At 43.1% G+C, this 24,410-nt stretch overlaps 2 protein-coding genes across 3 annotated transcripts in view; both read left to right on the forward strand.

Annotated features, from left to right (window-relative positions):
- Positions 1-1,312: 1,312 nt before the first annotated feature.
- Positions 1,313-10,739, forward strand: LOC148889897 (protein FAM107B-like). 2 transcript variants are annotated; one of them, XM_089010977.1, is made up of 5 exons: positions 1,313-1,456; positions 4,645-4,702; positions 7,365-7,566; positions 8,486-8,651; positions 9,113-10,739. In XM_089010977.1, the coding sequence occupies exons 1-5, from the start codon at positions 1,433-1,435 to the stop codon at positions 9,227-9,229; spliced, it is 567 nt and encodes a 188-aa protein (XP_088867103.1). In that variant the 5' UTR covers positions 1,313-1,432; the 3' UTR covers positions 9,230-10,739. The 2 variants fall into 2 exon arrangements, with proteins under 2 accessions (XP_088867103.1, XP_088867106.1); XM_089010980.1 differs by lacking the exons at positions 1,313-1,456; positions 4,645-4,702 and adding an exon at positions 5,348-5,755.
- A 646-nt stretch (positions 10,740-11,385) lies between these two features.
- The window catches only part of pik3c2b (phosphatidylinositol-4-phosphate 3-kinase, catalytic subunit type 2 beta), a 30,586-nt gene continuing 17,561 nt past the window's right edge, over positions 11,386-24,410 (forward strand). Inside the window, exons 1-12 of the mRNA XM_089010327.1 lie at positions 11,386-11,753; positions 15,410-16,131; positions 17,124-17,224; positions 18,352-18,512; positions 18,589-18,709; positions 19,655-19,766; positions 21,270-21,349; positions 21,430-21,493; positions 21,568-21,714; positions 23,012-23,045; positions 23,135-23,330; positions 23,908-24,030. Of these exons, the coding sequence (XP_088866453.1) occupies positions 15,430-16,131; positions 17,124-17,224; positions 18,352-18,512; positions 18,589-18,709; positions 19,655-19,766; positions 21,270-21,349; positions 21,430-21,493; positions 21,568-21,714; positions 23,012-23,045; positions 23,135-23,330; positions 23,908-24,030 (1,841 nt within the window). The 5' untranslated portion in view covers positions 11,386-11,753; positions 15,410-15,429. The remainder of the gene's footprint in view (positions 11,754-15,409; positions 16,132-17,123; positions 17,225-18,351; positions 18,513-18,588; positions 18,710-19,654; positions 19,767-21,269; positions 21,350-21,429; positions 21,494-21,567; positions 21,715-23,011; positions 23,046-23,134; positions 23,331-23,907; positions 24,031-24,410) is intronic.

The following is a 24,410-nucleotide window of genomic DNA, read 5'->3' on the forward strand; positions in this document are numbered from 1 at the left end:
GAAAAGATTCTCGATTGGACGCGGTTGGAACAAGAGTTGCTTAGAGAAAGGTTTGTGATTTTTCTTTATTTTCATTCTCAACGTGTTATACACAAATATTAGCTGAGCTACTAGCCTAGCTTAGCAACACGAGTAGCAACATTTTTCATCTTCCATTGAGTGGTTAAGCTCTTTTTATCACCTTTGGTTGGAAACTCCAAATCTTTTGGCCGTTTATTGCCCTCAAAGTCCCTCTGTATTAAAATACGTATTTTAAAATATATTCTGACATTTTGGGGAAACCTAGACCCCATTTTTAAATAATAATAATAATAATACATGTAATTTCTCAGTGGCTTTCAAAACTCTCAAGGACAACCGACACCTCCGGACAAGTTGTGTCCATAATTGTAAAATGGCTTCAAATGACTTCTACTGAGCGTATTTGACAAATATTCCACCGCATATAGCTATATTTTAGCCCTTAAGACTCGCGCTGAATATTCCGTAAGTCTTGTTTTTGAGTTGGTGACGAGTCCTGACGTCACGTCACGGAAGGAACGCCCCTGACCGAGAAAGGACACACTGTAGCAGTCTTTTCATCGCTTCGATGCATTTTGCGGTACTTTGTTTGGTCTGAAAACTTTGTGTTGATGGCGAAATTAGAAGGAAAACACATAAATAACGCGATGGTGAATCGTTGTATGTTGCACCGAACAACTATTTGATATTCAGCTGACAATAATTCTCAGGAGAAAATTTCCACGGAGCTTTGTCGCCATCTTCTGCCTCTTTTGGGTGCTACATTTCTCTCCAGATGCCTCAAAATGACACGGAATAACTTCTTTAATCGATTGCAAACATGTATGCTTTCCTCTTCAGAACTATTTGAATCATATTCATAACTGGATGATTAACAGGAAAGCATCTTCTGCCAATCTGAAGCCATTGTTTTGATTCTCCAGCAAGGCAAGACGTCTTGGCGTGACGTCACGAACAAGGGGGCGGGACCTTCTGAAACTGGCCACTTCCGGTTTCAATTTCAAGTAGTTTTTAGACACTTGAAGTCATTTTTTTATTGGTGTTTTGCATTTGACTAAAAATATCATCCTGCATGTTTTGAGTATTTTAGATGCTATAAAACGTTTTTCTGATGTCAGTTAGGAAGCAAAAAAGTGGTGTCGGTTGTCCTTTAAACCGCTTTAAATTTAATCCCTTCTCAGGACGCCAGGAGCAGAAAGTCAGGATGGGGACAGGTGGCCTCCCCCTTTTGCCCCTCACCCTCCTCTTACTCATCGGCCGGCACGTTGACCCATGCCAGGGAGGGAGGAGGAGGACGAAGAATAAAAACTTGTAGCTGGCAGAAGGTGGGCGAGCCAGAAAGAGAGAGGGTGCGAGAGTGAGAGAGTGAGAGAGTGAGAGAGAGAGGGGAGTGAGCCCCGTCACCGCCATCATGGGAGCGTCTCACGGGAAAAAGGTCTGTCGCTTGTTCTCTGTTGTAGCTTAGCTTGAGTTTAGCTCTCGCATTCAAAATACAGCAACATGTCCCTTGGTCTGAAGCACGCGCTTGGAGGGCCATTGTGTCTTGATTGATTTATTAAAAAAAAAAAAAAGTGATGCGAGGACAACACTGACATTAAGAAAAAAAGAAAATTGCATTTGTAAAAAAATATTGCTTTGTAGTGGATTAGTAATTAAATATTTGTTTTTAGTAAAGATGACTTGAATTCAACTTCAAAGTTGAATGAAGAATTGTACTTAAAGGACAACCGACACCCCCAGACAAGTTGTGTCCATAATTTGTCAAATGACTTCTACTGAGCGTATTTGACAAAGATTTCTCCGCCTGTAGCTATATTTTACCTTTCAAGACTCGCGCTGAATATTCAGGAAGTCTTGTTTTCGAGTTGATGACGATGCCTGATGTGACGTCACGGAAGAAACGCCCCTGACCGAGAAAGCGACACACAATGCATTTTGGGTACTTTGTTTGGTCTGAAAACTTTGTGTTGATCCCTGTCAATGGTGAAATTAGAAGGAAAACACATAAATAACGCAATGGTGAATCATTGTGTGTTGCACCAAAACTAATATTTGATAGTAGTTGACGCACATTCCCAGCAGACAAATCAGCCCATTTCCAACAGAGCTTGGGCGCCATCTTGTGCATTTTCCGGGACGCTACATTGGAGTGCAGACACCTCAAAATGAGACGGAAGGACTTCTTTAATTGATTGCAAACATGTATGCTTTCCTCTTCAGAACTATTTGAATCATATTCATAACTGGATGAGTAACAAGAAAGCATATTCTCCCAATCTGAAGCCATTGTTTTGATTCTAGAGCAAGGAAAGACGTCTTAGCGTGACGTCACGAACAAGGGGGCGGGACCTTCTGAAACTGGCCACTTCCGGGTTCAATTTGAAGAACTTTTTAGACACTTGAAGTCATTTTTATTGGTGTTTTGCATTTGACTAAAACTATCATCCTGCGTGTTTTGGCTATTTTAGATGCTCTAAAACGTTTTTCTGATGTCAGTTAGGAAACAAAAAATGATGTCGGTTGTCTTTTAAATCACGGGATGCATGGAAGAGGCTCCAAATTTGTGGGGGTAAATGCATCTGACATGAAATAAGGTGCTGGGAATTCAATGCTAATGCTAGGTGCTTTAGCATAAAATAAGAACGCTATTTATTGAACAAAACAGGACCAATGATACTTGTGTAAGATTGTAAGAAACTTTTAATGAAATAATATCGCTATTTGTTGAACAAAATAGTACTAATGCCAGTTCTGTAAGATTGGAAGAAAGTATGTGTTTTAAACCGTCGACAACAAAGTTGCACTGACGTTTTTGGCGGCCATCTTCTGTTGGTGACACACACACACGCACACGCACACACACAGATGGATGTAAAAACATCCACATAGGAAAGGAAAGAACCAGCTTGAGTGACAAACAAAGTAGATTAAAGACTAATTAAGTCCTTCACAGAAAATCCTCCAGCTAAAAATACAAAACCACTCACTCGGGCCTTGCGCGCAAACACACACACACGCAGACACAGGGCAGATATAATTATAATAATAATACATTTTATTTGTAAGCGCCTTTCAAAACTTTCAATGTCACTTTGCAGTCACTGGATCAGTTTTTCTGTGGGTGAGCAGCTGCAGCCACTAAACCCGGAATAATAACTCAAATAAAAAGCTAGCTAGCTAGCTAGCCACCAGATAGCCTACAGATACCAAGCTAGCCAATAAATAGATAATAGATAGCCAGCTAACCAGCTAATAGATAGCTAGCTAGCTGGATATATAGCTAACATATGGCAAGCTAGCTAGCTAGATAGCTAATAATAATAATAACAGTGTTTGAAATAACGTCTGCCCGGAGGCCCGGGGCGTACAACTTTCAAAACGTCTCGGCCCGGGTGGCCCACAACTTCTTCAAGAAAAAAGATGATTTTTTTTTTTTTAATCAAACGTTTGTTTTATTCAATAAAGCAAAAGCTACAAGAAAACCGCTACAAGCCACGTGGACTCCTCTTTCTAAGCGCCTTTCAAAACTTTCAAGTCCACTTTACAGTCACGGTATAGTTCAAACCACGAAACAGGCTTCTGATTGGCTGCCGTGACGAGTATGCAAATTGCCAAACAAACGTTCGTTTGGTAATTTGCATAAGTCCTTAATGTACATACTTTTTTTAATTTAAAAAATATCCTTTATACTTCGCAACATATCGTTTTTTTTTTTTTGATTAGTCGTTTTATTGTGTTTCAAGTTGTGAAAAATGGGGCAGGCAACTTTATGGCCGGGCAGGCAACTTTCCAGAGTTGTCTGCCCGGGTGTCCGCTAACTTTTTGTCATGAGTTTCAGACAAATATAATAATAATAATAATAATAATAATAATCTTCTTTTCCTTTCTGCTTTTCCCTCCAGGATCCTCTTCTCTCACAATAATAAATAATAAATGATAAATAATAAATAATGAATAATGAATAATAAGTAATAAATAATAATCCAACCAGATACACCTATATTCACACTGCCATTGAGTGGGAACCGATCCTATTCTGCCCACACACAAGTTGCCGCACGGGAAAAAAAAAACAATTTCTTCATAAATACATCATATACAGTATTGCGTGTTTTTTTTCAATCTAGTACAGCTGTAATATACAGAATGTATACACTTTGTCAATATCAAGGGCATCCTTAGTTGGGGAAAGTTACGTCTGAATCCTGCCTGCACAAAGTGGTGGTCGGTCGGGGGGGGGGGGGGTGTCCAGGAATTTAAGCGTTGTTCAAGAGGGCTCAGTGAGACAGTGGGGGCCTTGTTGTTGTTCCTTTGAGTTTGCTTCATGAAGCGTTTCCCAGCAACCAACAACAAAACCCCTCAGACGCACGCACGCACACACACACACACACACACACACACACACACACACACACACACGTGCACTGCGTGTGATTGGCTGGCGACCAGATCAAGCCACCCCCCCCCACCCCCCTCCACTGCCAAACGAGAGCTAGCCGAGATAGTCTCCGGTACCTCCTCGAACCATCAGGAGGTTGCACAGTTCGCAGATTGTGGATGGATGGATGATTGACAGTTGAGCGTTGACTGACAGGATGGTGCCGTTGTGTGTTTGTCCTGCAGAGGGCTTACAACATCGCTCAGCAGCCGAGAGATGCCAAGGCAAGCGGGACACGTGCAGGTCAGCCAACACGACACGCCCCCTAGAAACTGGCGGAGGTGGGAAGGGGGCGGGGGCATAGCGTTACCTTATTTGGGGGTTTGCTTAAGAAAAATAGATAGCTCCCCAGGAAAAGAAATCTCCGCCAGTGCTCCGACACTACTTTAAGTTCCGTGTGTGTGTGTGTGTGTGTGTTTTTGTATGACTAGTCTAGTCTACGTATACCATACGTAGTGAGGACATTTTTGACAAGTGAGGACCTTTTGGGTTTTCATTCTAAAGGCTTCTAGTGGGTCTATATATGCAGCTGTTAAAGTTTCAGAGAGGTCCTCACAAATTCACTCAAAATGATTTTTTTGGTGAATATTTTCATATCACTTGGATACACACACACTTTTTACTCAAAACAATATTTTAACCAAATTCACCACAGGGGTGAGGACTTTGAATGTAGCCATTCAGAAACCCAAACCAGAAGTGGGAAATCGGGTGACATTTAGTGTTCAATGAATGTAACACTAGTTGTTCTCTAAACGTATCAGCAACGGTGGTACGCTCCTTATCTGGAGTTATGCGGACCTCACAAAACCATTGAAACAGGAGTGTGTGTGTGCGTGTGTTGCATAACAATATGTCAGCGAGTTAGCTAACTTTTATTTTGACGCTCTCATTAGACAGGAAGTAGACGGCGACCATGCAGGCACCGCCTGGGTCACCTTTGACGAGCTAGCGTAGCATTAGCCTCAGGCAACGCGATGACGTCACGTCTCACGTCAGCTAACTCCTGACTCCTTCTGAAGAGCAGTGCTAAAACCTTCACGAGCATACTCAGCTCTTGTGAAGGCGACGTTAGCATATGGAGAAGAAAGACAGAATGAGAGAGGGGGAAGGAGTTAGCCAGTATCATGTGACTTGCTTGACCAGCACTTCACACTTGCCGCCCAATGGCTGGAGGGGAGAGGTCTCATTGGGAGACGGCATGAAGGCATGAAGGCATGGAGCGATGGACCCAAGAGATCACTGACGAATGGATACATGACCAGATTTCCTCCGGGATGGGATTGTTTCGTTCTGGTAAGACAGAAAATGAAATATGCGGACATGACTTCAAAAACTAAACACAACGATAATAATAATAATAGTGGAACAGTTGAGTCAATAAATTGTCCATTCATTCATTCAAAAAATTAGCATTACAGCTACCCCGGTACCTTTAAATATAAACAAATTCCCGCCTGAAAATACAAGCCAAATTTATGAGCAATTCAAAACCCGCATCCGCCGCTAGATGGCGACAGCCCGCCTCGCCATCAATTCTCATTGCTTTCCTTTACAGCGGAAGAGAAATATGTTTGTCATCATGGCCAGTTTGAAGAGAAGAAATGTTGTGTTGTCATCTTGCTTAGTCACAGTTATTGAATTGATTTATTTGATATATCAGAAAAGTGCTCGGAAATTGAGGGGAATTTACATTGTTTGGTAGAAAAGAAAATACTTCAAAATGGTGAAAGGGTGAGATTGTGCAGTCAATAGCCGAGTGGGACAATCCTCACTATCTACACACACACACACACACACACACACACACACACACACACACACACACACACACGCACGGTCATGTTTCTCTTGTGCTTCTCATTTTGGGAATGATGAATGTGGATCCAGACGGTGTCTGCTTTCATAAAAGAAAGGCGCCCATGCTTGTATGTGTGCACACACGTGTGAGGAAACAAGATCCGCATGTAGCTAAAGACGTCTGAAGACACGGCTCACATGACCTTTAAAGGACAACCGACGCCTCCAGACAATTTGTGTCCATAATTTGTAAAATGGCTTCAAATGACTTCTACTAAGCATATTTTAATAAGATTCCACCGCATATCGCTATATTTTACCTTTTAAGACTCGCGCTGAATATTCCGGAAGTCTTGTTTTTGAGTTGGTGATGAGTCCACACCCTATGTCACTGAAGGAACACCCCTGACCGAAAAAAGGACACATTGTAGCAGTCCTTCCATCACGTCAATGCATTTTGATGTACTTGTTTGGTCTGAAAACTTCATGTGGCACCAAAAAGAGGCAGAAGAGGGCGAAAAAGCTCTGTGTAAGGAATTAATCAGCCTCCTCCCCTATTGCCTCAAAATGGCACGAAATAAATTCTTTAATCGATTGCAAACATGTATACTTTCCTCTTCAGAACTATTTGAATCATATTCATAACTGGATGAGTAACAAGAAAGCATATTCTCCGAATCTGAAGCCATTGTTTTGATTCTAGAGCAAGGCAAGACGTCCTGGCGTGACGTCACGAACAAGGGGGCGGGACCTTCTGAAACTGGCCACTTCCGGTTTCAATTTTTTGCAGTTTCAGCACATTTTAAGTCATTTTTATTGGTGTTTTGCATTTGACTAAAAATATCATACTGCGTGTTTTGGGTATTTTAGATGCTATAAAACGTTTTTCGGATGTCAGCTAGGAAACAAAAAAATTGATGTCGGTTGTCCTTTAATAGACTACTTTGTCTCCATAACACTGTCAGCTGCTGCTTTATGCGCCCCCCTGTAGGCGTGGTAGCAAAAAAAAACATGGAAGAAAGGCACATGGGATGCAAAATCAATCACTCCATCCCTTCTCATGCAATGAACTCTTCCACTGGACTATTCCTTCTTTGTTGTGCAGCTTCGGCATGCGGCGAGCTGCAGCCTCATCATAGAAGAACGGCGCCCACCTATGTGCCGCCGGCCCCTGACTACTTGACGGACATCCATGACCCCCATCACCGTCACGATGACCTCATCAAGCCTCGGAAGCTCCTCAATCCTGTCAAAAGTTCCCAAAGTCACCAAGAGCTCCACAGAGAACTGATGACCAGTTGTAAACGGTAATGAAAATAGACGTTTTAAAGGACAAGCGACTTTTTGTTTCCTAACTGACATCCGAATAACGTTTTATAGCATCTAAAATACCCAAAACGCACAGGCTGATATTTTTAGTCAAATGCAAAACACCACTAAAAATGACTTCAAGTGTCTGCAAAAAAATTGAGCTGCGAATTGGGCAGAAAATCCCGCCCCCAGTTCGTGACGTCACGCCAAGACGTCTTGCCTTGCTCCAGAATCAAAATAATGGCTTCAGATTGGGAGAAGATGCTTTCTTGTTACTCATCCAGTTATGAATATGATTCAAATAGTTCTGAAGAAGAAAGCATACATGTTTGCAATCGGTTAAAGAAGGTCTTCCGGGTCATTTTGAGGGAACAAGACTGATATGTAGCGTCACAGAAAATGCACAAGATGGCGCCAGAGCTCCGTTGGAAATTGGTTTATGTTTCAGCTTGGAATTTCTGTCAATGAATATCAGAGTTGTCTTGGTGTAACATACAACGATTCACCATTGCGCTATTTATGTGTTTTCCTTCTAATTTCAACACGGATCAACACGAAGTTTTCTGACCAAACAAAGTACCGCAAAAAAGCATTGAGGTGATGCAAGGTATGTCCTTTCTCAGTCAGGGGTGTTCCTTAAGTGACGTAGGGTGAGGACTCGTCACCAACTCAAAAACAAGACTTCCGGAATATTCAGTGCGAGTCTTAAAAGGTAAAATATAAGCTATATGCGGTGGAATCGTTGTCAAATACGCTCAGTAGAAGTCATTTGAGGCCATTTTACAAATTATGGACACAACTTGTCCGGAGACGTCGGTTGTCCTTTAAAATCGTATTTATCATTGCCAGATGCAGCTTGACATTGTACTTGTTTGTGTGTTTCGGGGGTGGGGGGGGGGTTACACATGTGCGCAGAAGCGGAGGCGTGCGTGTGGAAAGCAACAAGCCTGAACTTGAGCGTGTACTGGAGTTTCGGCGACGTGATCAACTGATTAAGGAAAAGAAAAAGCAAGAGGAAGCACGGAGGAAGATTTCGCCGCTGGAAGCAGAACTCAGGAAGAGGCACCAAGCGCTTGAAGAGGTAAGCACATATATAGTGTTTGAAATAGCATCAGGGGCGTACAACATTTTCGTCGGGCGTACAACTTACAAAACGTGTCGGTCCAGGTAGCCGACAACTTCTTCAAGTAAAAAAAAATATGTTTTTTTTTTTTTTTTTATTAAACATTTGTTTCATTCAATTACGCAAAAACCACAAGCTAACCGCTACAAGCCACGTGGACTCCTCTTTCTTAGCGGCTTTCAAAACTCTCAAGTACACTTTTCAGTCAAGGTGTAGTCCGAAGCACGAAACAGGCTTCTGATTGGCTGCCGGTGCTAAGTATGCAAATGCCGGTGCCGAATATGCACATGTAAATTGTCTCAAGCTAAATTGGAGTCCGATCCGTCGAGTCCTTGAGGTGAAAGTTCACTTTCAACGACAACATGGTTCACTTCTTGACGTCGATGCTGCTTTGCGGTTTTTTTTTTTTTTTTTTCAAGATGGAGCTGGAGCGGGAAAAGGATGAGCAGGATAAGATGGCTGCTCCGGAGTTTGTCAAAGTCAAAGAAAACCTGAGAAGGACGTCGTGTGCTGGAAAAGAGGAGAAGCAAGTCTAACGTCAAGTCATGCACGGCCATTTAAACACATGCTCGCTTTGGAGACACTTTGATAAAAGACCAAATGAGGACAGGTGACCATGCACTATTTCTTTCCTTCCTGCTATGTGATGTTGTTGAAAGACACGTCGTGTGAGAAAGCATCCCCGGTAACGACATGGTGACAAATGTTGTTGAAGGCGGGGTGGCGGCGCTCTGCTTGCAGGACTTGCACAATGACCAGAAGGACTTTTGCCAACTGACCCTGGATTGGTCACCAGACATGAGAAACTATGTTTGGCCATTCAGTGGCAGGGCAAATATTGGCAACCGTTGGACTGGTTGTCAATCAATGTCACGGGTGACTGGAATGAGCCTTTAATTCACATTTCCAAACATTTAGGAGACATTCATCCATGTTCTAATGTGAATAAATAAATGTCGTTTCTTTGAAAACAACCGCAATGTCGAAACTACCAGATTTTAAAAGGTGACCGACATCTCCGGACAAGTTGGGTCCATAATTTGTAAAATGACTTCTAAATGAGCGTATTTTATAAAGATTCCACCGCCTATAGCTATATTTTACCTTTTAAGACTCATGCTGAATATTCCGGAAGTCTTGTTTTTGATTGGTGACGAGTCACTGAAGGAACGCCCCTGACCGAAAAAAAGGACACATTGTAGCAGTCCTTCCATCACGTCAATGCTTGTTGAGTCTGAAAACCTCGTGTTGCACCAGAAAGAGCCAGAAGAGGGCGGCCAAGTTCCATGTAAGGAATTTATCAGCCTGTGGAAACGGGCTGATTCATTCCTCACAGGACCTCGGTGGCCATTTTCTGCCTCTTTTTGAGTGCGACATTTCCCCCCAATGTTGCCTCAAAATGGCAAGGAATAAATTCTTTAATGGATTGCAAACATATATGCTTTCCTCTTCAGAACTACAGTAAAGTCTCGTTATATCGATATCGGTTATATCGATAGTACTGCTTATTACGATACTATTTCTATGAACGCAAGGAGAACATTTACATGCCGCAGGATCGGATATATCGATAGTCCGGTTATATCGATATTTTTTCCGACTCCCGAGAATATCGATATAACGAGACTTTACTGTATTTGAATCATATTCATAACTGGATGTGTAACAAGAAAGCATATTCTGCGAATCTGAAGTCATTGTTTTGATTCTCCACTAATGCAAGACGTCTTGGCGTGACGTCACGAACTGGGGGCGGGACTTTCTGAAAATGCCCAATTCGCAGCTCAATATTTTGCAGATTTTGGACACTTGAAGTCATTTTTATTGGTGTTTTGCATTTGAATAAAAATATCATACTGCGTGTTTTGGGTATTTTAGATGCTATAAAACGTTTTTCTGATGTCAGTTAGGAAAACAAAAAAGTGACGTCGGTTGTCCTTTAATGGTCTCAACAATTCGTTGTTTTTTTAAATCCATATATACAAATTGTGTCGATTCAATACAATCATACGTTGCAATGAAATAAAGACCATGTTATTATTTCAAGTGTTTCTGAATTATGATCTCCTCAAACCTTTATTCGTCCCACAATGGGGAAATTTGGATTTGGATTTGCCTTTATTAGTCTTGCAGTGGAGAAATTTACATTTCACCAAATTTGCAGTCCACAGCAGCACTTTGAAAGGGGGATGGGGTGGGGGGTGTGTGAAAGGATAGAAAACAAGATATTCTAAGCATAGTAAAATAAAAATGTCACTGTATACTGTATCATCGTGACATCATATGCTTACTTCATCTGAAAACGCTCCTTTGTTATTTTTAATAAATAAATGTCTTCAGATCACAAATAATACTCAATTGATCGGCAGCTTTAATTTAAAATGTCCGAAAATATTTATCTTAATGCTTTATAATTCCACAGCCGCTAGATGTCACTGTTTGATATTCTTTCGCAGTCCCTTTTATAGTCGCGCTGGAATTAATGTTACCGGAAGTACAGGTGATATTAGTCAAGCGCTGGAAGTAATGTAACCGGAAGTATAGGTGATATTGAATTATCATTCAAATTAAGAATGTCTCGGCAATTGTGAAAAATCGTAATGTTAAGAATTCGCCAAAGCGATTCAACTCTTTGGGAGTCAATTTATTGGAACGCCGCCATCAAGTCTTTACAAACCTTTACTTTGAAAAGATATATGGAAATTGGACTGGAGGCCACTTGTTCTGAGGGGGCGAGGAGACCCCCCCCCACCTCCACCCAAAAAAAAAGCGAGGCTGGCCGTGTTTCGTGGTCAGTGTGGCCTGGCTCCGAGTCTCTCGGGGAACCGCAAGACTTCCGCCGCTGCAGCATTGTTCGCCCGTGCCTGCCAGCCACCACCGACACTCAGAAGAACCGCACGAGGATTAACTCGCTGGTCCATCCATCAGCAAGTCTTGCTTAGCTCACTCGGATGGGATTTGGATTTGTATTATTTTTCTTTCCTATGAAGAGGATTTATTCCGCCGCCGAACGACGCCGGCTGCGGTGAACCGGCTGCGGGCCGCCAGGCAGCCACCCAGGTAGGTCAAACAGAGTCTCGTCGCTAATTTAGCACGTTAGCATGCGTTAGCACGGGTTAGCATGCTGACTTTAAATCCTTTTGACACCCCGTGGATCGGTCAACTCGCACTGTCCCGGCGACGAGCGCTCACAGCAAAATTGCATTTAAAAACTCGCTCAATTAAAAATAGCTGGAATATTGCGACTGGTAGCGCCTTGTTAGATTGAAAGTTGGATTACGTGAAATTATCGTCAATATAATCCACCTAAAATGAAAATTTCAGTCAAAATATGAGGGTGAAAAGTGGGTCGTGCTGCCGCTTTCGCCGCCCTCTATGGAAACTCCTCGAGCTTCGAGCCGCTTGACATTTTAGAAACGTGTAAAATATCGCAATCCAATTTTTATTAAACTTTCAAATCCAAATCCGAGTAAAACTGTAAAATCGCTGCAGCGTGATGTACTGGGTGAAGTTAGTGGAAATCCTTTCTGATCGAGCAAATCAACGAGCTATATTAAAATCACGATTTTTCTCAATGGACTGTGGCGCAAGTGTCTGTTTTCGTACATATGTGTATATATATGTGTTTTTTAACACAATGTGGATGTCCAAAATTGATTTACACTTCCGCCACCCGACCGTCATGTCCAATATGATCACGTCATCAAAATGTATGACATCATCATTGCTGTGTGCCTGTAAAACTTTGAGACGTGCCGAAAGTGGGATTTTTTGACGTCATCGTCATTACTGGACTGACGCTGTGTGTGTGTGTGTGTGTGTGTGTGTGTTTTCACCTGACTCTTGTGCCTTCCTATGGGATTGTATATTGAAGCGACCAATCAGAAGCGTCCATATGCTGGCGGCTGCTGATTCAGCTTCACTGAGGGAAACCACACCGCGTTTCCATGGAGACATGTATTGGTGACAATGACATCAGCACGGTTTTTTCACTTGTCATTCACTCTTGACGCGAGGATGCTGATCTCAAAAAGCCCCATTATTCGAAGTGAGGAAGAGTAAAACACACATCTGTACACATGTAGTGTGTGTGCAAAGGTTTTTTGTGACACGGGCACGCATGTGTTTGTCTGAAAGGTTGAGATTTATCCTTTTATGACTCGCAGGGGCCAAAGTTTGACTTCCACCATGACACACACACACACACACACACACACACACACACACACACACACACACACACACACACACACACACACACACACACACACATATATATATTCACACATGTGGATGACGGGTAGCCGGTCATTGTCCATGTCAAACATGGCGGCGGGAGTGGTGTTATAGTCGCCAAAGGGGGAGGGGCTTCTTTTTACAAAACCAGCTGTGACCCACTTAAATGCATAAACACACACGTACGCGCAAACATCCTGGTTGCTGCATTGGTTGTTGCTTGTTCACTTGCTCCAATCAAGTAGAACCAGAAAATTGATTCTCATCTCAAGTTTTACTCTCAAACTCAACAGAACGCAAAGAGAATTACATTCTTTAGCTCAGCCTTTTACTTAAAGGACAACCGACACCACCCGACAAGTTGCGTCCATAATTTGTAAAATGGCTTCAAATGACTTCCACTGAGTGTATTTGACAAAGATTCCACCGCATATAGCTATATTTTACCTTTTACGACTCGCTCTGAATATTCAGGAAGTCTTGTTTTCGAGTTGATGACGATGCGCTAAGTGACGTCACAGAGGGAACGCCCCTGATCGAGAAAGCGACACACAATGCATTTTGGGTACTTTGTTTGGTCTGAAAACTTTGTGTTGATGGCGACATTAGAAGGAAAACACATAAATAACGCAATGGTGAATCATTGTGTGTTGCACCAATACTACTATTTGATACTAGTTGACACAAATTCCCAGCAGACAAATGATCCCATTTTCAACGGAGCTTGGGCGCCATTTTCTGGGACGCTACATTGCTGTCATTGACGGCTCGAATTGAGATGGGAGGACTCCTTTAATCGATTGCAAACATGTATGCTTTCCTCTTCAGAACTATTTGAATGCTATTCATAACTGGATGAGTAACAAAAAGCAACTTCTCTGAATCTGAAGCCATTGTTTTGATTCTAGAGCAAGGCAAGACGTCCTGGCGTGACCTCATAAACAAGGGGGCGGGGCCTTCTGAAACTGAAACTTTATGAGGTCATTTTAAAGTACTTTTGGGATACTAAGTCATTTTTCTTGGTGTTTTTCATTTGACTAAAAATATCAGCCTGTGTCTTTTGGCTATTTTAGATGCTTTTTTTGATGTCAGTTAGGAAACAAAAAAATGGTGTCGCTTGTCCTTTAAAGGAGTTGAGACACCTCCAAAACTGGTGACTGTCCACGCCGTGGACACTGGAAGTGATTTCATTGTTGCAATGAGGCAAATACATAGTTTGATTCTTGATTATTTTGTTGTTACCGTATGATTTGATAAAATGTAACATTAGCAAGGGCAAGATTTCCTCTTCTGGTTGTATGTAGGGCAGTGAGATTGTGACCTGTAACGGGTTTGTTTCGGGCTTCTGGGACACATGCTCAGGATGTCCCTCCAAAAAAAAATCAGCCAGTGGCTGTTTTCTCTTGGAGTGTTTTTTTTTCCCCCAGACTGTTTTGAGGAGAGCGCCATTCTTTTGTTTTGCACCTTTCCTTCCTTCCTTCCTACCTTCATGTTGGAGCGACGAGAAGCAAAAACAACTTCACTCACACGTTACTGCTCGGCACTGTTTTGAATTTCACTTTGATTTGGTGTTGATCACGTGTGTATGATACACTGTAACTCATGACAAAAAGTTCGCGGACACCAGGGCAGACAACTCTGAAAAGTTGCCTTCCCGGCCATAAAGTTGCCTTCCCGGCCATAAAGTTGCCTGACCGGCCATAAAGTTACCTGCCTGGCCATAAAGTTGCCTTCCCGGCCTTAAAGTTGCCTGCCTGGCCATAAAGTTGCCTGCCCCATTTTTCACAACTTGAAACACAATAAGACGACTAATCGAGAAAAAAAAATGTTGTAAAGTATAAAGGATTTTTTTTAAATATTAAGGAAGTACCTAGCACAAATGCTCCCTTGCTTAATTCGTGGTAAATATCCCTTGCTGAAATGTTTGCTCCAGTTGTCGTTTGTCGACGACAATTGTCGACAACTGCAATGCTTGCGTTTTCAATGCACTGTTTGTGTTGCATTGTCTGCTAAAAGCCGCGTTGCGCCTCTTTCTAAGCGCCTTTCAAAACTTTCAAGTACACTTTCCAGTCACGGTATAGTCCGAAGCATGAAACAGGCTTCTGATTGGCCGCCGTGCCGAGTATGCAAATTGCCAAACGAATGTTTGGTTGGCATACTCGGCACGGCAGCCAATCGGAAGCCTTGTTTCGTGCTTCGGACTATACCATGACTGGAAAGTGTACTTGAGAGTTTTGAAAGGCGTTTAGAAAGAGGAGTCCACGTGGCTTGTAGTTTTCTTGTAGCTTTTGCTTTATTGAATAAAACAAACGTTTGATTTGGATTTTTTTTTTCGGGAAGAAGTTGTTGGCAACCCTGGCCGAGAAGTTGTACGCCCGACGTAAAGGTTGTTGGCCCCGGGCCTCCGGGCAGATGTTATTTCAAGCACTGGTGTATGACAATACATCCCGTTTTTATCTTGTCGTTGTGTGTTCTCTCAGCGGCTTGCCACGTTTGCGTCATGTCGGCGGCGCAGACCCAAAAGGAAGGCGGCGGCGGTGGGGGAGAAGGCGGGGGCAGGACCTGGTCCCGCCTGGAGTCTCTGGGACTGAGTCAGAAGGAGCTCGTCCTGGCGGAAGCCTTGCAGATGGAGTACGACGCCCTCTCCAGGCTCAAGCGGGACAAAACGGCCCCCGTCGCACAAACCTCCGGAGAGCCGACCCCGTCCGACGCTTCCTTCCACCGAGCCGGAGGTCCCGCCGGGGGGCCCCCTTCCAAGGGGCCGCACCTCTACATCCTCGACGTCCCCGACGTGGCTAAGCGCAGCGCCGCAGATGGCAAAATCCCCCCGAAAAGTTTCCAAACGTTCCCTGACGACACCCCCCCGGCCATCCCGCCGCGGCACCCCATCCCGACACCGCCGCCGCCCCCGTCATCTTCATCGTCGGGGTCCGAGAATCCCTTGTTTGTCGTCAGACCACCCCCGGCGACCCATGATGTCAACGTATACGCACCCGATGCGGACTTGCCCAAAGTCCTCTCGGTGGATCCCGACTATGACGTCGTCAACGACTCGCTGGTACGGCTCAACAGCGGCCGGCGTGACGGACCCGCCGGGAAAGCGGTGTCGCGGAGCAACACCCTCCCCCCTCAAGTTCCGCCCAGGACCTACTTGCCCGTTGCCAAGAGCAACAAGAACCATCGACGAGCATCGGGAGACCCGGTAAGACGCCATTGCACCGTAACATAACAATACCAATAACATCTCAAAAGTTTGCAAAAATTGCATTTTCTATTTAGCTCTCTCTCTTGCTTCTATTTATAATTGTATTTTATTTATTGTATACTAGTGTGTATTTTATTTAGTATAGTACCTATGCTGTAAACTGTCCTGTAAAGTGTCTTTGAGAGCTTTGAAAGGCGCTTAAAATTTAACGTATTATGATGATGATGATGATGATGATGATTAATGTTTATTTTCTATTTTTTTGTTTACTTTTTTGGCAAAATGTTGCACTTTCAGCACTTTTTTTCCTGATCATGTGGCCTTATAATGTATTTTCATGTTTATAGTTAATTTAATTTCATGTATTTTCCTGTATTTTATTTTAAGCTATTTTAATTTGATTGTATTTTCTTGTGTTTTTTTTCTTTTATATATTCTCATGTTTTTATTTTATTTGATTTTGTTTTATTTTATTGTACTGTATTTCTCAGAAGGCTTCCGGGTAGAGTGAACGCTGGCGCGAATGGCTGCCACTGCTCACCTGCACAAAAAAAATCCAATGACTGTCAAGAGTCTATGAGAGTTTTGAAAGGCGCTTATAAATTAAATGTATTATTATTATTATTAATAGTAGTAGTAGTAGTATCAATGTTTATTTTCTATATTTTTTTGTTTACTTTTTTACTTTTTCCTTTTTCCTTTTTCACTTTTTTCCCAATTTCCTGATCATGTGGCCACCCTGCCTCCCCTGATTCCCCTTCCACCCCACTCACCAGTAGTCACATGACCCGCCTGTATCTGCCCGTATAAGGCACTCATAGTGTTGTGTTGTGTTGTGTTGCTGTTTTTTGTACTCCATTCACAAGACTACACAAGTTACCGTTGTTGTCGCCTCTGTTTGCACACAAGTGGTTGATTTATCGTGAGCGGCTGAAGGGCCAATCAAATCGCAGTGCGCCTTTAACGGGACTACTGTGTGTGATTGACAGGTGCCGCCGGGCTCCCGGACGAGCGGTTTCGGGTACGAACTCTTTCAAGTGTCTGAGGAGCGTGACGAGGAGGTGGCGGCTTTCTGCCATATGTTGGATGTGTGAGTCATTTCTGTCATCCTCCATGAAAGAAGACTGAGGCATTTGCTTTTACTTTGAAAAACAATGGGCGTGGTTTTGGACACTCATCCGACATTTCACGGAGCGAACCAGGAAGTGATGTCAGTTAGGCAACAAAAAAATTGTGTCGGTTCTCCTTTAAAGGACAACCGACATCACATTTTTGTTTCCTAACTAACATCAGAAAAACGTTTTATAGCATCTAAAATACCCAAAACACGCAGTATGATAGTTTTATTCAAATGCAAAACACCAATAAAAATGACTTGAAGTGTCCAAAATCAGCAAAAAATTAAGCTGCGAATTGGGCATTTTCAGAAAGTCCCGCCCCCAGTTCGTGATGTCACGCCAAGACATCTTGCATTGCTTGTGAATCCAAACAATGGTTTCAGATTCGGAGAAGATGCTTTCTTGTTACACATCCAGTTATGAATATGAATCAAGTAGTTCTGAAGAGGAAAGCATACATGTTTGCTATCGATTAAAGAATTTAATCCGTGCCATTTTGAGGCATCAGGGGTGGGAAATGTTGCACCCAAAAAAGGCAGAAAATGGCAACCAACCTCCTGTGAGGAATTAATCAGCCCGTTTCCACAGGCTGATAAATTCCTTATATGGAGCTTGGTCGCCCTCTTCTGGCTCATTTTGGTGCAACACAACGTTTTCAGACCAAACAAGCACAGCAAAATGCATTGACGTGATGGAAGGACTGCTACAATGTGTCCTTTTTTTCGGTCAGGGGCGCTCCTTCAGTGACGTCATGTACGGACTCGTTACCAACTCAAAAACAAGAGTTCCGGAATATTCAGCGCACGTCTTAAAACGTAAAATCTAGTTATATGCGGTGGAATCTTTGTGAAATACGCTCAGTAAAAGTCATTTGAAGCCATTTTATAAATTATGGACACAACTTGTCCGGAGACGTCGGTTGTCCTTTAAATAAATAGGAATATAGCACCAATATTTTTCACCCACCCCAAAATGACAGTAAACCCCATTTTTCAAGAACCAATTTGGACAGTGGAACCCCCATTTTGTCTCATGATTGATTGACAGTTGGCACTTGAACGTGCGCGCACCACCTGAGAACCGACTTGTGTTTGCCAAGGTTGCGTTCGGCGTACCCGCACAGCGACCGCTCCACGAACGCTGGCTTGGTCTGGTCTCCGTGGGTGGGCCAAGAGGAGCTCCATCGCGGCCCGGGCCTCAGCGTCAAGGTGTCGGTCGTCAGCGCTCATTTCAGAGAGCCGCTCACTTTCACCTGCGATGGTTCGTCCGGCTCACTCTTTTGCTCCCAAACCTGTTGCAACCATCCCATGCTCAACCAATTGTGCGTATGCGCTAGGCTCTTCCACGGCGGACCTGATTATTTACCAGACGCTGTGCTATGCTCACGATGACCTGGACCACCTGGATGTGGATGACTACCTGTTGAAGGTCTGCGGACATGACGAGTACCTCCAGAAGTAAGCATTTTGTTCTTCATGAGAAGATTTTCGGGGATTTAATAGCTAATATCTAGCTAGCTAATGGATAGCAAATTAATAGCGACTATAGATCTCCAGATAGCCAACAGCTAGCCAGATAGACAGCTTACAGTCAGCTAGCCAGCTAATAGCTAGCTAGCTAGCTAGCGAATGGATAGCAAATAAATAGTGAGTATAGGTACAGCTTACAGTCAGCTAGACCGCTAATAGCTAGCTAGCTAGCTAGCGAATGGATAGCAAATAAATAGTGAGTATAGGTACAGCTTACAGTCAGCTGTACAGCTAATAGCTAGCTAGCTAATGGATAGCAAATAAATAGCGAATATAGATCTCCAGACCTCCAGATCTCTAGATCTCCAACAGCTAGCCAGCTAGACAGCTTACAGTCAGCTGTACAGCTAATAGCTAGCTAGCTAATGGATAGCTAATGGATAGCAAATAAATAGCGAATATAGATACAGATTACAGTCACGGCAAGCACTTTTACGGCGCCATCTTGAAATCAAAACAACAAAAAAAACATTTCTTGAGTCCTTGATGGAATCGTCACTAGGATCAAGAATCCTCAAAAGATTTGAGAGTCAACAAATTGTGTACACACTCCTTTCCACGTTTCAAACGGTGCGCACTTTGATGTCGACACAAATGTACACAGTTGAGCACAATGAAGTCTCAAAATTACTTTGTTTATGTGCGTGCGCAAGCTTATCGATGGAAGTATGTTGTGTTGCGATAAGCCTTGACTGTGAACTTGTCGCTGTAAAACAATATGAAGCTTCCGTGAGGGTCAGATACTTCCTGTTGTTTGCTTTTTTTGACATACACTTGGTTCAATCTTCTTCTTCTCTTCCTCCAATGGTCTTGTTTATGTCCGCACTTCTGTTTGTTTGTTTGTTTGTTTGTTTGTTTGTTTGTTTGTGGCAGCTGTCAAACGTTGGCAGGTTTGGAGTACGTCCAACAATGTTTGAAGTTTGACTGGGACGTTCGACTGATCCTCACTCAGAGAGCTTCCATCAATACAGAACTGGCACGCACGGTCCGTGCACATAATATATTTATTTAAAAAAAATCCTCTGCCCTCTCAATGTACAGTCATACTTCGGTTTACGAACCCCTTGGCTTACGAACTTTTCGGTTTACGAACGTTAAATTGCTGAAAATTTTACCTTGACATACAAACTATTTTTCGGGATACGCACAGAGTGCCACAATGTGTCGCTCACGAACGAGCGCGTTCTCCTAACAAGAAAATGGCAGCCGACTCGTTTTTCTCCTCTATTCCCCGCCCCCAGTCTTCGGTTAAAGCCACGCGATTGGTCAAGAACGCAGCGGTGAGGGGAGGTTGTTTAAACATTAAAGAGACAGGCAGACGACAGAGAGAGGGTGACAAAATGGATTTCAACTTTGATAGTTCAAAGGCAGAGTGTAGACTGCAAGGTTAAAATTCCCATCAATCAGGCTCCACAAATAACCCGCACAAGCCATCTGTACACTTGATGCAAAAAGCTATCAACCCAGCTAAACAGAACACAATTCATGAGGAACAAGGTAAAATGATGGCAGAGAAAGCACCTACAAGGGATCATTCCTCAAGATGGTGAAAGAAGAAGGCTACGTTCCTCATCAAGTGTTTAATGCTGATGAAATCGGCCACTCCATTCCATCAAGCCATCAACGACCATCACAAAGGTCAATAAAACGACTTTATTATACAGTACAGTTTATTTCTTTAATTATAATACCAGAGCACATTTATTATACATAAAATAAGATATATTTTGTGTAATTTTAAGGCCTAGAAAATTAGAAATTATCTTTTATGGGGCCCTGGGAACGGATTATTCTCATTTGAATGGTTTCCTATGGGAAAGTATTTTTTGGGATACACACTTTTCACCTTACACACTGTCTGGGAACCAATTAAGTTTGTAAGCCAAGGTATCAACATTATGTTTTATGGGCACCTGGGAACGGATTATTCTCATTTTCAAAGTCAAATATGCTAATATGCATGACATACAGCACAGATGAAATTAATGTCCTCTCGGACCCAGCGTGCAAGACACTTATAACGTGGCTAAAAAGACATACAATTGACAACAGACAATACATGTAATTTCTGAATGTAAAGTGAGGTCGTGTCATCTGGAAATTGAGGTAGTGACGTATATAAAGTGACGTAATGTAGTAATGCAAAAACAAACAAGAAAGTTTTGAAGTGAGGTCTTGCAGGGAAAAAAAATGAGAAAGAACAAAAAAATAGAGTTCAGGATGGTTTTTAATGGTTTCCTATGGGAAATTAATTTTTGGGAATCACACTTTTCGCCTTACACACTCCAATTAAGTTCGTAAGCCAAGGTATCACAGTCAAGCCTCCCTTTAGCCACGGGAGAGGAAAAACAAACCCTGGAGCTGTGCCTAAATGTACCGTTTGGTTATTCAGAAAATATGATTAGCGCCACAAAGTGCGTCAGACAGAACAAGGAAAGGAAACAAAAGTGAATTTTAATGAATGCATTTCTTTTACATACCATAATAGAAGGATGATGACGACCTGGCGTCCACTTTGAACCACGGCATCCTGCTGCAAGAGCGACCTATCAAACAGACCGTCACCAGGTGAGAGGAAAAAAAAGATCCTTCCGTGTGAAGATGACCACTCTTCCTGTCATTTTTATGTTTTGACATTTTGTGCGCAGGGAAGCTCTGACGCTGCTACTCGACACTTTCCACAACGAGGCAGAATCTTTCACGCTGGTCGAGGTAAGGCGGCTCGCCGCTGCGACAACCCCGCAGCATGCATGGCGCTGATTCGTCAGCGATTTGGTTTTTGACAGGCGGAGCTAGCGCTACGTGTGGAGCGATTGGTCCAGTCGGTGAAGGCGTTATGCAGCTCGCTGGCGGCCGTGGAGACGCCTGACGTGACGGCGGCGCTCGGTCGGCTGCCCGCTTGTCCTTGTCGACTGCAGCCTAAAGTCCTCAAGGTCAATTTCGCGCCACACTGAAACAACACAATTGGCGAACGTCCATTTTTTTTATGAGGGCTTCAAGGCGACTTTAAAGGACAACCGACGCCCCGGACAAGTTGTGTCCATAATTTGTAAAATCACTTCAAATGACTTCTACTGAAAGATTCCACCGCATATAGCGATATTTTACCTTTTAAGACTCGCAATGAATATTCCGGAAGACCTGTTTTTGAGTTGGTGACGATGCCCTAAGTGACGTCACGGAGGGAACGCCCCTGACCGACAAAGGGACACACAATGCATTTCGGGTACTTTGTTTGGTCTGAAAAACTTTGTTTTGATCCATGTAGATGGCGAAATTAGAAGGAAAACACATAAATAACGCCATGGTGAATCGTTGTATGTTGCACCAAGACTACTATTTGATACTAGTTGACACAAATTCCCAGCAGACAAATCAGCCCATTTCCAACGGATCTTGGGCGCCATCTTCGGCATTTTCTGGGACGCTACATTACAGTCCAGATGCCTCAAAATGACACGGAAGGACTTCTTTAATGGATTGCAAACATTTATGCTTTCCTCTTCAGAACTATTTGAATCACATTCATAAGTGAATGACAAGAAAGCATCTTCTCCGAATCTGAAGCCATTTTTTTTTTTTATTCTCCAGCAAGGCAAGACGTCTTGGCGTGATGTCACAAACAAGGGGGCGGGGCCTTCTGAAACTCGCAATTTCCAAGGTCATTTTGAACTAGTTTTGGGACACTTGAAGTCATTTTTATTGGTGTTTTGCATTTGACAAAAAATATCCTGTGTGTTTTGGCTATTTTAAAAATAATACATTTTATTTCAAGCGCCTTTCAAAACACCCAAGGACACTTTACAATAAAAATTATTCTTATTATTTTAGATGCTATCAAACGTTTTTCTGATGTAAGTTAGGAAACAAAAAAATGGTGTCGCTTGTCCTTTGAAGCTTGTAAATTTGCTCTTCAAACTGAGGCTTCACATTGTGTTTCGGGTTTCAAAGACAGGTTTATGGTTTCAATTTCGGACTTTAAAATTAGAATTTTCACGACCGTATGGCACACCGTATTAACTCATTCACTGCTGCTCCCTTCTGGGAGGGAAAAAAAAACAAACATTGCCAGAGGTCTTACCAGCGCTTTATCAGCACCCCCACAAGACACACCAAAACCTGAACAAATTTGACAATGGCGCTCAAAGTCACGCTTTTCAATTCCTGAATAAATTCGAGTTAAAAGACACCGTCTGAATGGCTGTGTCCTTTCCCTTCCGTCCCCTCCAGGATGCCTCCGTGCTGTCCATGCGGGAGAACCGAGGTAAACTCACACCCATCCGTCCCGTCCGCACGTCCATCTCGCCACTCGTCCTCATGCGTGTCTCGTCTCCTTCGCTCGCCGTCTCGCAGAAAAGGTCGTGGAGAAGCTGACGGCGGCCATTTTGGACCTGGTCGATTTATACTGCGCCACCTTCAATGCCAACTTCCACACGGCGCCGCACAGCCACTTGGGCGCCGCCCCCGTCCAAGAGGCGGGACACGCCGCCGCTGTGCTGTCCTTCAACGTATACGCCGCCCACCGAGTGCCCGTCACCTGGGCCGCCAGGTAACGTCCCCCTTTGACACAACGCGCCATCGCTCTTGCGCAACTTTTGTCTTTATTCAGACAAACACTAAGTTGTTGCGATCTATCTAGCTTGCTAGCTATGTAGCTGGCTATTTATCCATTTTCTATCTATTTGCTATCTGTCTAGCTAGCTAGCTATGTAGCTGGCTATTTATTGGCTATATGGCTATCAATTAGTTGGCTAACTGTCTATCTGGCTATCTATTAGCTATCTGTTAGCTAGCTAGCTAGCGTTCTATCTATTTGAGTTACTTCCGGGTTGAGTGAACGCTGGCGCATGTGGCTGCCGCTGCTCACCCGCAGAACAAAATGATTTTGTGACTGTAAAGTGACAAGCGCTTAGAAATGAAATGCATTATTATTATTATGATTTAAAAAAACAGACGCCATCTTGAAACATCAACCCAGAGAATTGCAAAAGTCTTCTACATGTTGCCCAAGCTCCGCCCAACTGTGGTCACGCACTCATCAGTTTTAGCATGACCAAAAAAAAATGGCTGGCCGGGTATCCGGGCTGACCTTTGACCTCTGTCGTCTTTGTGTGTACGTGTTCCAGCTACGAGGGCTTCTTCCTGTCGTGCGCGCTGAGTCACGGAGGGGCGGAGCTTTGCGCACCCCAGCATACCAGCAAACAGTCGGTCAGCAAATACCTTTTCCACCTGGTGGTGTGGGACCAGAGGTAAGTGTATACGAATGGCTGCCGCTGCTCACCCTCACAAAAAAAACCCTATGACTGTAAAGTGTCCTTGAGAGTTTTGAAAGGCGCTTAGAAATTAAATGTATTATTATTATCATTATTATTATTATGCAGCCTCCTTCCTGCCGTTGCCACGTTATAATAATAATAATAATCATGATAAAGTCAAGTCAAAGTCAGATTTCTTGTCAAATATGCTAATATGCAGTACATACAGCACAGATGAAATTACTGTCCTCTCAGACCCAGCATGCAAGGCACTTATAATGACTTTAACAAACATAATAATCATAATCATAATAATCATCATCATCGTAATTGTCATCGTAATCATCGTAATCATAATAATAATAATAATAATA

This window comes from Hippocampus bargibanti, linkage group LG12, assembly GCF_051943395.1.
Source record: "Hippocampus bargibanti isolate YZ-2025 linkage group LG12, ASM5194339v1, whole genome shotgun sequence".
Lineage (NCBI taxonomy): Eukaryota > Metazoa > Chordata > Actinopteri > Syngnathiformes > Syngnathidae > Hippocampus > Hippocampus bargibanti.